We start from the raw sequence: 12,565 nt of genomic DNA on the forward strand, positions 1-12,565 counted from the left end.
ATTAAAATTTTATTTTTTATTTTTTTGTATTTGAAAATAAATATTAATTATTGTTATTAAAACTTTATCTAAATTATTCTACCATTTGGGACAAATTCAAACAAAAATTTTCACCTAGGAATTTTATAAAAATTTACTATTTGAAATTTCTATAAATTCTATCATTGACTAATCAATATTTATTCTCAAATTTTATTTTATTTATTAATTTTTATTAAATCAAATCATGTAAAAATACTAAAAAAATAAACACATAAAAAAATAAATGAAAAAAATACCAAAAAAACGAAACGACTCGGCTTAGCAGCTGAAATTTAGCTCGGCTGAAGACAAAGACAACGACTCGAAAACATAGCTTAGGGGTGCAGCTCAGCTCAGCTTAGCTTAAATGGACAGGTTGAAATGCAGGTTAGTGAAATGGGTCGAGATTGGGTCGAGTTGGTTCGAATAGAAATGTGTGGATCTTGGGGTTTCTTAACGCTCAAAATGACGTCGTTTTGCAGTGGTATAAAAGGCTAAAATTCGATCTTTTCTTTGAATTTCTTCTCCCATTTCTCTCTCTTCCTTATTTTTCCTCTCTTTCTTTTTTTACCAATTCAAAATTCTGGTTGAAGCTTTTATCAAAAACTGAGAAAAACACATCGAAAACTGGAAAATATCATCAAAAATTTCAAGTTTTATCAGAAAATTCATCGGAATCTAGAATTTTTTCAAAAATTTTTCAAAAAACAATTACCAAAATTTCAAAAAAAATTCCTAAAATTCTAAAATTGCCGTAGCTTTTCTAAATACTTTTTCCTTGCTTTTGCTTTCTATTTTTTTATATGTTTTCCTCTATGTGTTTAAAGCTATATTTATAAGATCTCAAATCTGAGAATCTTAAACCAAATGAGATTTCAATCCATTGATTTTAACTTATAAGTTTTAATCCAATTTAAATTCCTTATACTCTTTCACATAAATTCAATATCTATTTTTTTAATTTTTCCCATTTTCTCTTTTTATTATATTTTATTTTTACTTAATAGAATCTTAATTTAGTAGATCTGGATAATTTGAGGTGTCTATACGAGATTATTGACGTGAAAATCATTTGAATGCTTACTTGCATGTCTTCAAATTTTAACAGTCAACTGTTTGGTTTATTTTTATGGTACAAGTTTATGCCAAGTAAGCACGTTTCTGTTTGGATGAAGCTTTCAAGGACTGGATTAAATTTTTTTTAAATGCCTTCTAGTTTCTTGCGCTGTCCTTTTTGAATAAAACTACTATATTGAAATTTTTATTTTCGTCCTTTTTATGGAAGAAAAAGGAATTTTATTTTTTATTCTTTTTGAAGTGGGTTTATAATTGTTCACTTTATTTATACTTAGCTAATATAGAAAATCAAAATTGATATATTTGATAAAACTTGTCGAATAGATCTTTTACACAAAAAATTTTAAATTTTTATTAAGTTTAACTCTTTTATATATTTTTTATTTCTTTGTATTATTGTTAATATTTATATATTTTTACAAATCTAATGACACATATATATCATATTATATACTATTTCTTTTCATTTTTTATTCTGTTTCTATCTCTAATACTATTATTTTTCTTTTGCATCTCATCAGATTTTAATACTCAATTTTATTCTAAAAAATACTAATCCAAATTATAAATCTTATGTGTTTTAGATTGATGCATTTTAGAATATTTTAATTTAAAAATTCTTCCAAATTTGAAATTGTTCTTCCAAGTGTACCCTTTATCCTCAAAAAGGCAAGGAGCAATAGGAGATGGACTACTAAGAAAAACCAAGCGTTTGGGGAGTCCTACATGGACCATGATGATTCGCACATAATCACTGTTAACTCTAAAATCAAATAAAGAGATGGTGCCCAACTTGGCTAATGGGAAGTCCTCCTAAATATAACATCTTTGATTATGATATTTTAATTATTATTATAGTGTTTAAAAAAAATAAACATGTTAAGCATACATATGCCTCCACTCAATAATTCACACTAAAACTTCAAAAAATTATGAAAACATATTTGTGGCTTTATGTTGGAAGATATATCCAACTTGAAACCTCGATTTTAAAAGTAATTAATAATTATAAAATGTGATTATCAACTTAATACTAAGAAAAGCAGTTTGGGACCATCCATTCATGGAATTCAATTCTCTGATGTAATTACGTACAAGATTCGATTTAAGTAAAATTATATTCAAATACATTAATAAATAATTCTATTCATAAATAACTTTTTTTTTAATTATTTTTACTTTCTCAAAAGAGGATGACAATTTTCAAAAAAATGATTTTATTTTTTACTGATCAATAAATTATTTTTTTTAACCAATCAATTTTAAACATTTAAAAATACAAAAATCATTTTTCGAAATAATTTTTTATGAAACAAACGCAGCTTAAGTGGGATTACCCAATGCATCAACATAAAGCTATCTTACCAAAGTATATGATAAAGTATTATGCTACCTCTTGCCTCTTTAAACACTAGGACCTCTTTTCTTATAAATATATTTGATAATGCATAGTATAATACTAGTTTTTAAAGAAAACCTTGGAAAGGAAAACACATACTTTGTCATTTTGTTTTTGTTTTTCTTTTTTTTTTTTGTGGGGGACTGACTATAAGTACTAAGTAGGAGAATTCTCCACGCAGTTTCCCATTCATTGGAATCATTGGATGGGATAGGGACTTACTCGTCTTTAATGTTCTTTTATTATCTTTGCATGAAATAACTATGGAATCATTTATATTTCTTTTCACAGAATACCTTCTCTTAATATAATTTAATAATAATTTCTTTATTCTACTTTTTTCCCACATTTATTTCATATATATTTCAGTAAAGAAAACCAGAAACAAGCAACAGGGCTAATTAAGAAACAGGATTCTCAAGTTTCCTGATGGAATTTGAGAACAGGCTTAAACTGTTGTCACTGGTCAGTATTATTTAATTGGATATTAGCTAATGGTAAATGAGCAATTTTCTCATTTATTCTTCCATATTATCACCGTTTTGTTCATTAATAATAGGTTTACATTTACTAAAACATTTGAGTAATTTTCTGGATGAAACAGTGGGACACCTGTCAAACTTTCATATGCATTCAGTAGCACCGTTGAGGATTTTAATGCAAAAGGGTGTTTCTACTTGAATCTGATACTGACACTTGTAATCTAACTTTGTTGGCAGCTTCATTGGGAATCAACCTTTTTCTGGGACACTGGGCCTACTTTGTATTATTGTGCTCTTTATTAGACTTGTCTCACCCTTCTGACCAGAGGAATGCATGCCTTCTAGACTGCACCACACACTAATGTTTCTCTCCGGTAAACCTACCAAATTGGTGGGTAAAGTGGTATGACCTTATTCTTGTTTAAGGTCTATTCCAGTCACAGTAATGTGGACAGATTTTTCTTCAAGAGTTAAATTTAGGTAGGTGGTGAGTTGATTGAGGTTTCAAAGATGAAATGCTGTATTAACTTTTCAACTCCAAATTCATTTTGACACTTCAGACGAATATGGTTTTGTAAGTTCAAAATTCTTGTTGAGATTTATGTGAAAGTAAGAGGACATTCATTTTTCTTACGGGCTTGTTTTGATTATTTGGCGTTGAGGTTTCAAAGAAGCCTACGAGGTTGGAAGCAGGGGGCTTCTTGAAGTTTACAGTGAAAAGGGACAGGTACAGCTTTTTCTCTGTGTTGTTGAGTTTGCAGAAACTTTTGTTCTGGCCGGTGCTAACTTGGTTGTATAAGTTTGATACATATACCTGCGACCTGATAAAAAATGCTTAAGTTAATAATATATATTTTTTATTTTACAAAAGAGGTCGCAGTTTAAGATATATAGACGAAGCAATTGCAGGGTCTGAGATTTCCTAGACAATAAGGGTGACAGCATGAACCAAGTAAGTTAAGGCCTGAGTTCAATAAACTTCTTTTCCCTTTTCCTTTTTGTGTTAAACATACTTAATTTCAAAGTTCCATGTAATTCTTTCTATTATCAGTTTAATCATTCTTATGGAAAATTGTAGACTATGTAGATAACTGACAAAGTGACGATGGTTATTTAATCAGTTCCAACTTTCTTTTCCCAGGTATTCAAGAATTTATCATTTATTAGGTGATAGAATCAAAGGATACAGGGCTCAGTTTGTGAGATTTTGTTTATATACAGTGTGATGCCATTGGCTTGACTAATTCTGCATCCTTTGGACAACTCTGTGACTCACCCCTATCAAAATGATGACTGAAGAAGATGATCCATATCCATATAGGGTCAAGATGAGACTTCCTATTTTTATTTTCTTCAAGGATGCCAGGTATGGTTCCCATATTTTGCTTTCCGTACATTTAGTTTGCTCGCAAGATAGGCAGTTCAGTAGTTTGATTAGCTTTTTAGGATTGAAAGTTTCATCTTTGTTATTGCAGTTGCACAATTGGATGAAAAAACAGAAAGTTGAAATTCATACTATTTTGCAATTTCAAAACAACTATTATAGAAAAATAAAAAAATGAAAGAAAATGTTGTTTCCAGTATCATATCTTAAATTATACTCGTATCAAAGTTCGGTTACTTCAATTGTCCAAAAAGAATATACCAAGGTCAATCCTTTGCTATGCTCTAGTGAACAACGTGGTTTTTGAAGACCTATAAATTTATTGTTCTTTACGAAAATTTTCCCTTAAGAGATATGTATAGGATATAATGTCTGATTTTGCAATTATATGGGCAGACATGTTTTTAAACTGGACGAACTTGGATCAGAGATAGCACAAATTGCATTGCCTGCAGCACTGGCTTTGACAGCTGACCCTATCGCTTCTCTCGTTGATACAGCATTCATTGGCCAAATAGGTAATTTTCTTTGCCCTTTATGTCTGATCATGCAGGAGCTGAGGGATGGAGAGGGGTGGGGGGGAGGGGGGTTCTCCATTCTGAGCCTTCATTTTGGGAAGAAAAATATGGCTTGAGCTTTATATTTGGTACATCATTTTGAAGGCTTATTGTTCTTGTTAAAGGCTTCTTGTCTTCTGGAAAGACTTACCTAGTTTTCTTGATCCATTTAGGTCCTGTGGAACTAGCTGCTGTAGGAGTTTCTATTGCCTTGTTCAATCAAGTCTCAAGAATTGCAATATTCCCACTTGTTAGCATCACGACCTCTTTTGTTGCGGAGGAAGATACAATTAGAAGAGTGAGCTCCGAAGCACAAGAAAGCGAATACTTGGAAACAGTTTCATGTTTAAATACTGAAAATAAAGAGTTTATACCACAAAAAGGTATGGCATCCAACCATGATTCATCACCTCTTTCTCTCTGTCTTCTTTTACCAAATGAAAGATCAAGTTGAATGGAATCGTTAGTTCTGATCAGATATCAGTTTTGACTATAACCCTTTTACCTTAAATTGGTTCATCCACAAAACTCTCTACAATTTGAATAGGTGATTCTTAGTTCTCTCTTTATTCTGATCTTCAGAATCTAACGAGGGTGCATACCAGCCTAAAACACTAGGAAACCGTTTTGATATTGCTAAATTCGAGCCCAAAAGAAGGCATATCCCATCGGCTTCATCAGCTTTGGTTATTGGTGGAATCCTTGGTCTCCTCCAAGCCATATTCCTGATTTCTGGAGTAAAACCTCTGTTGAACTTCATGGGAGTCAATTCAGTAAGTACTCAGAGTGAGAGAACAGGAAGAGGCACTTTAACCTCTAGTTGCTTTCGATTTTTCTTGGTTTTTTCCCATTAGGTTGAATGCCTTAATCTACCTGCAATAGTAGTGACAGCAGATGTCTATTTTTGTGTAGGATTCACCCATGCTAAACCCTGCACGGCAATACTTGACATTGAGGTCTCTAGGTGCTCCTGCAGTTCTTCTCTCTTTAGCCATGCAAGGGGTCTTTCGAGGATTAAAAGATACAAAAACTCCTTTATATGCTACTGGTATATATCCCATCAAAAGTACTTCGGAATATGGTTCTGATCGTTTTTAACACACCAAGAAACAGAAAAGCTTTTTCTGCTCTTTTCTGGTCTACCGACTATTTTAATTTGTTCTCATCCGTTTGATCTAAACTCAGTGGCAGGAGATGCAACAAAAATAATATTGGACCCAATATTCATGTTTGTTTTCCGTATGGGGGTCAGTGGTGCGGCCATTGCCCATATTATATCTCAGTAAGTATATCCAATCACTGTCCAATATATATATTCATCACGCTATAAACATTCAATTATTTTGACTTAATAAATTTTTTTTCTTTTAACTTCTATTGGTGATTGCAGGTACCTCATTTTAATTATACTCTTGTGGAAGTTAATGAGTCAAGTTGACCTCATACCTCCTAGTATAAAACATCTACAGTTTGGTAGATTTCTTAAGAATGGTAATTTTTAATTTGACTTGTACAAATTCTCAAATATCAACAGTCTTAGGTTATTTTGCAAATTGGAATTTAATCTATCTATGCATGTGTGCGTGCATGTGGAATTGTCCGAGAATCAGACAGTATTAATGTTCATTTCGCTGCTATGAGCATCACGAGGGAGTTTGGTGAAAAAGAGTAATTTACATCCTTAATTATATCCCATATGCATAAGTAGTTGGGTGTAACAAGTTATTTTTACTTGTCTAAGACTTATGAGCATTTAATCTGTATCAGCATATCTTAGTTGATCAACTAATCCTCCTTATTCTTGTGTCTGAACCAGGTTTTCTATTGTTAATAAGGGTTATGGCTGTTACATTCTGTATCACTCTTTCCGCATCAATGGCCGCGAGGCAGGGATCAACATCCATGGCTGCATTTCAAGTGTGTTTGCAAGTTTGGTTGGCGACATCTCTTCTGGCTGATGGATTGGCTGTTGCTGGACAGGTTACAAAATACTTTTACGTTTAGCTACTGCACCCCTCCGGCCATGATTTTAAATTCTTATCTTCTCAAATCATCAACAGTGGCAGTATGTTAATTTAAAGAAATTACTTTCTCTGGCCAGATGTAATTAAATTCTCTTTTTCAATAGTAAAAGACTACGAAAACGAAAAGCAAAGAATACTTTCAATATTTAGCAGATTGTTTTGATTGAATTGTTTTCCATTCTTTCAGGCAATGCTGGCAAGCGCATTTGCAAAAAAGGACTATGAAAAGGCGACGGCCACTGCATCACGAGTATTGCAGGTGCTGTTCGTACGCCATAAAGATCAAGTGTCATTTCACATGACATGATTTCCTCTTAAAGTCATCGTATATTTCTTGCAGCTAGGATTGGTTCTTGGATTCATACTTGCAGTCATACTTGGAGGTGGACTGAATTTTGGAGCAAAATTATTTACAAAAGATGTCAATGTCCTCCACCTCATTGGTACAGGCATTCCAGTATGTCCGATTTTCAGCATACAAGAAAGGATACATAATGACTTTCAACCTGTTTAAAACCCAATGACAACTAGAATTAATCTTTTTTTTTTCCCTCTCTTTCAGTTTGTTGCAGCTACTCAACCCATTAATTCTTTGGCATTTGTTTTTGATGGCATCAACTTTGGAGCATCTGACTTCGCATATTCTGCCTTCTCCTTGGCAAGTCTGACTGCTTCTTAACATCATTTTTGGTACTGTTTATGCATTCACTGCTTTGCACTAGAAAGTAGGCATACGCATATTTATCCGTCTTTTTGAGGTAAGATTAAAAAAAAAATTCTAAATTTCACTTAAGGGAAATATTTCTAAAAATTAAACCTAATAATTTAAAACATGACATGAAAAATACAAAAAATATACAAAGGTGATATCGTTTAAAATTTTAATAAAAATTATATATGAGTCTAACAAAAAAATGTATTTTATTTTTTACTAGTCGACACAAATTATTATACACAATTTTCATATAAAATACGATTCGAATATATAAATTGCCTGCTTTATACAATAAGATTAATATACAAATTGTAAGGTTATAATGAAAACAAGAAGAGGATGGGTTTGGTAGAAAAGTTTTCCAACAAGTTAAGAGTTTGTTCCTGATTTCTCTTATTCTTATGAAACATTAATGAGGGAGCATAATCATCCCAATTGCCATTTTAGCAAAAGAAACTAATACTTGATAAACATTCCTCATTTTAACAGGTTGTTGTAGCTATTGTAAGCATTATATGTTTGTGTATTCTCGCCACCAGTCATGGATTCATTGGACTCTGGATAGCTCTAACCATATATATGAGTCTTCGAGCTTTTGCCGGATTTTGGAGGTAATTTTTCCTTTTGACCACGACTTTACTATGTTCGTATTCTCTTCATTTCTTTCTTTTCTTATGCCTGAAGGTAGGTTAAGAGTCTCAGCAACAATGCTTTCTCTCTTAATTGTTGAATATAAGGAGAATCCAAAAAATAAATCATCTGATGTATATGCAGGATAGGGAATGGAAGAGGGCCTTGGAAGTTTCTCAGAGGCCGAATGTAGCTTGCATTTTGGGTTTTGACTCTTATGTGAAGCTGCATTCTTGACTCTTCTTTCCATAATTTTCTTATCATGGAAACAATGTTCACTAAATTTGCTTTGTAAATGAAAAGAAAAAAAAATCCATGTTCTGACGCTGAGAAGCATTGAAGTATGTATAGCAAATAAAAGTTGAAGACGCATTCCTAGGAATTTTTTTGTCCTACTTTCTTTTGTCAAAACAAAACACCATGACATGGTAAATGGTAAGACGAATCTCTGCCTATAAGGAATATGACAATTAAAAATGAAATTAGGTTTTTTTTTGTTTGCCAAAGAATAATGAAACTAGTTTAAATGCAACTTTTTTTTTCATTTTTATTTAAAAATACATTTTGATGGATCAATTTTTTAAAATATGCAATTTTAAACGCAAAATATGTATTTTTAAATGATAAAATATATGAATATAAACTAATTATATTGTAAGTAGTATTACATCTTAATTATTTCTCTTTTAAAATCAATTATTATATTTTTTATCCTTTTCTTTTTTTTAAACAATTTTTCAAAAAATAAAAATAAACAAAAAAACACCAATTAAACATAATTTTATTTATATATTTTTTAACATTACGGGTACATATGCTCTAAATCATTTCCCATAAAATAGATTTTATTTTATTTTCCTTTTTTGCAATCCCAAGAGCTCACTTTTTTTTTTCTTTAAACTGTCGATGATTTGAAAATAAGAAGGATAAGTGATAAGAGAAAATTATACCTATTTGTGTTATATTTTATATTAAAATTATGTCTTATAATTATTTGTATCAATATAAAAAATATAAAATATAAATATTTATATTTATTAAATTTATATATAATTTTTATTAAAATTTTAATCTATGTTATTTTAATTTTTTTATTATAATATCATATTGTATTTTAAATAGCCAAATTTTGCTATGCAAAATGTTAACTTTTTATTTTTAATATTTCAATCCTCTCACTAACTTTTACAAAAAATCAACTTAGATTTTAATCATTGACGTAAAGAAATCAAGATTAGGTTTACTGCGATATTTACCACTTGCGTGGATGAATTTAATATAATAAATATATAAATTCTTTAGGTGGAGATGACTCTTTAGGGGTAAACATCAATGAAGTCATCTCCCAATTTAAGAAGGATTTTATCACAAACTTGGGGAGGCTTGAGTAAGTTACATGTCCTCCACGTGACATGGGAGATCTTGCTCATGTATTTGAGTGGCAACCCTACTCTTGGCTCGTGCAATCCTTGCATGCCACAAGCTCTTTCTCCTTCCCAAATTTTCTAATCTTTCTGCCTATTTCTCTTTCTTCATTCTCAGTAGTTCAAGAACAAGTATAGAATGAAATATAAAGGAAAAAAATTAAAAAAAAAAAAAAAACTGTCGTCAGTTTATCTATCGATAAAGGTCTCACACATTTCCCTACTATAAAAAGTCAGAATTAGAACTCCACCAAGTGGATCTTTCTAATATTCTAAAGTGAAAAAATTGATACATATTGAACTATTAATTATTATCTTTCAAATGTCAGTCATTTGCTCCATTATTTTTTTTAGTACAAAAGATGTCATAACACGAAAATTAAAAAAAAAATTGTAGATATTAAGATTTGACATTTAAATTTGTTTGATCTAAATAAACCAACTTAATTAAATCTCAATTCTATGTGCTCCACTATTTTAAATATTATCAATTTGTTTTTTTCAAACAATTTTTAAGTTATTTTTTTCATGTCCTTCGTTTACAATATAATTTATTAAGTACTGATTAGATTTACAGACATGCATATACATATTGTCAAATACAATCTTGAAATGAAGTTATTAAAATGGTGGAGTTTCATTTTCTTATTATAATGTTTATAATAAATACGCTTAAAAGATCAATTTTTAAAATCCTCCATGTATTAAACAAATTAATAGGTGTTGAGGTAGTTTGTATATATACATGTTATGATCATTTCAGTTTCTTAAGAAAAATTGTACCAATCCAATATGTGTGCCTTAGTCAATCCAATAGGCTATGACCACAACTATATGTATGGAGGCAACGAAAGTATAGAATCATTCCTTCAATTTCCTCTACCACAAGAAGAAATTCTACTTGATTCTCAATCTCCATCTATCAATAAAACCAGTTTTGATCCCTGCGTGGTTAAGAAGCTTAACCACAATGCTAGTGAACGCGACAGGCGAAAGAAGGTCAACACATTGTATTCATCCCTCCGTTCATTGCTTCCAGCTTCAGATCAGATGGTACTGATTCATTATAATTTCATGATCAGTATATGATTTATCCAAAAACCCTCTTTGATGATATCAAATACGAAACCCACATTTATTCATTTGTTGTAATTAATTTGTTGATGCAGAAGAAGTTAAGCTTTCCAGCCACAGTTTCACATGCAATGAAATACATACCAGAATTGCAAGAGCAAGTTGAAAGATTAGCCGAGAAAAAAGAAGAGCTTTTGTTAAGGATTTCTCAGGAAGGGGGTCTTAAAAGAAAAAGCAGAATTGGAAGATGTTTAAATGCTACTGCTTCTATTTCCATAAATCGGTTACGCACTGATAGTGATGAAGTTGCAATTCAGATATCAATGGAAAAAGTAGTTCACAACAAGACTCAGTTAGCTGAGATGTTGCATTACTTGGAGCAACAAGGATTCCTCCTACTAAATGCTACTTCCTTTGAGTCATTTGGGGGAATGGTCTTCTATAATATTCACCTTCAGGTGCATGAATAAAATATATATAACTTAATTCCTTCATTATTTTTCTCATCATTTAACTAGTTTTGGTGACTGTGTTGGATATATTGTGCAGCTGGAAACAACCTACGAACTGGAATCAGATCATGACACTTTGAGTGAGAAGCTTTTGACATTTTGTGTTAGCAAGGAAGAGTTTATAATTAATTAGTCTTATTCTTAGTTATAGGCCCCAACAAAGTGTAAAACTTTTTATAAAATTGAAGGGCATGTTGTTGTTGCTTTATAATATATATATGAGTTCATACTATGAAAATAAGAGAAAGCTGAGATTTCAACTTTAATTTTATTGTATGTCATTTTTTTTTTAAATAATTGTATCAATAAACAGAATTAAAAATTTCAGTTTCACGTCATTGTCTCTTTCATCTCAATGGTGGTAAAAGGATCAAAGTGCTTTTGTCTATAATTTTAAAGGCATGAAATCCAATTTTCTTATTTCATTATTCATGGAAATTGAAAATAAATAAAGAAATTATAATTTTTAAATTATAATTTAAATTAATTTTGTAAAAATGAAATAATTTATAATAATAGAATAATATTTAATTTACTAATAGATAAAAATGAAAAATACTATAAATTACATTAATTTATTAAAAATATTTTTACTTTTTTCTTCTTTATTAAAAATTAAAAGAAAAATAAATAATAATATTTATTATAATTTAAATTAATTTCTTAAAATTTAAATAATTTATAAAATAAAAAAATTTATTTACATTAATTTTATAAAAAATTCTTTTTCTTTTTTTCTTTCTTTCTTTCCTCCCCATAGTTCCCACTAATTAGTGTCCAAACAGCAAGGGAAAGGTGAAATCTAGTCCTTCAACGCCTCTGAGACGACCTTTGTGAGGTCAAATCTAGCATAAAAAGGGCCTAGATTGGGCTCCTCCAATTTGGTGCAAAGGGCCAGATTCGACCTCTCTAAAACCCGACCGACACTATGAAGGGTTGCTCGACCCTGCATAAGGCCCAATTACCAGATGAGAACCCAATTCATCCCTCATTCAGCGACAGCATCCTTTTCTCTCTTTTTTTTTTTTTTTTTTTCTAAAATAGCTATTTGCTCTCTCTTTACATTTTTTAAAAAGTATTTTAACTATAAAAAATAGCATTTAAACTAATATAAAATGTTTTAAAATAAATTTAGGATAATACCCTTCACGTTCTAAACAAAATTAGAGATTTTTTCATATTTTCAATGTGTTTGATAAACGATTTTTAAAAATCACTTAATGAAAGATTTCAATAAAGAAGTATTGAAAATGCTATATAGCTTTT

At 30.4% G+C, this 12,565-nt stretch overlaps 2 protein-coding genes across 13 annotated transcripts; both read left to right on the plus strand.

Moving 5' to 3' along the window:
• The first annotated feature begins 3,477 nt into the window (after positions 1-3,477).
• Positions 3,478-8,667, plus strand: LOC111302403 (protein DETOXIFICATION 42-like). Of its 12 annotated transcripts, none has more exons than XM_089744636.1 (17): positions 3,478-3,553; positions 3,642-3,706; positions 3,851-3,931; positions 4,058-4,120; positions 4,201-4,345; positions 4,760-4,881; positions 5,094-5,303; positions 5,503-5,693; positions 5,833-5,968; positions 6,106-6,202; positions 6,311-6,411; positions 6,737-6,900; positions 7,132-7,203; positions 7,285-7,401; positions 7,507-7,602; positions 8,149-8,270; positions 8,434-8,667. In XM_089744636.1, exons 5-17 carry the CDS (start codon positions 4,266-4,268, stop codon positions 8,480-8,482), a joined length of 1,557 nt encoding a protein of 518 aa, XP_089600762.1. In that variant the 5' UTR covers positions 3,478-3,553; positions 3,642-3,706; positions 3,851-3,931; positions 4,058-4,120; positions 4,201-4,265; the 3' UTR covers positions 8,483-8,667. The 12 variants fall into 12 exon arrangements, with proteins under 12 accessions (XP_089600762.1, XP_089600759.1, XP_089600757.1 ...); XM_089744633.1 differs by having other exon boundaries at positions 3,651-3,706; XM_089744631.1 differs by having other exon boundaries at positions 3,478-3,706.
• Positions 8,668-10,410: 1,743 nt separating this feature from the next.
• On the plus strand, positions 10,411-11,648 carry LOC111302004 (transcription factor ORG2-like). The gene is made up of 3 exons (XM_022897948.2): positions 10,411-10,766; positions 10,883-11,245; positions 11,337-11,648. Exons 1-3 carry the CDS (start codon positions 10,506-10,508, stop codon positions 11,430-11,432), a joined length of 720 nt encoding a protein of 239 aa, XP_022753683.2. The 5' UTR covers positions 10,411-10,505; the 3' UTR covers positions 11,433-11,648.
• Positions 11,649-12,565: the final 917 nt, after the last annotated feature.

This window comes from Durio zibethinus, chromosome 15 (assembly GCF_047325235.1).
Source record: "Durio zibethinus cultivar Kanyao isolate XHJ-2024 chromosome 15, ASM4732523v1, whole genome shotgun sequence".
NCBI classification, from domain to species: Eukaryota; Viridiplantae; Streptophyta; class Magnoliopsida; order Malvales; family Malvaceae; genus Durio; species Durio zibethinus.

Coding starts and splice junctions, on each gene's coding strand:
- LOC111302004 (XM_022897948.2), top strand. CDS start 10,506: ATGTGTGCCTTAGTCAATCCAATAGGCTATGACCACAACTATATGTAT. Junction 10,767..10,882: donor TTCCAGCTTCAGATCAGATG/GTACTGATTCAT, acceptor TTGTTGATGCAG/AAGAAGTTAAGCTTTCCAGC. Junction 11,246..11,336: donor TCTATAATATTCACCTTCAG/GTGCATGAATAA, acceptor TATATTGTGCAG/CTGGAAACAACCTACGAACT.
- LOC111302403 (XM_089744631.1), top strand. CDS start 4,266: ATGATGACTGAAGAAGATGATCCATATCCATATAGGGTCAAGATGAGA. Junction 4,882..5,093: donor AGCATTCATTGGCCAAATAG/GTAATTTTCTTT, acceptor TGATCCATTTAG/GTCCTGTGGAACTAGCTGCT. Junction 7,402..7,506: donor TCATTGGTACAGGCATTCCA/GTATGTCCGATT, acceptor CCTCTCTTTCAG/TTTGTTGCAGCTACTCAACC.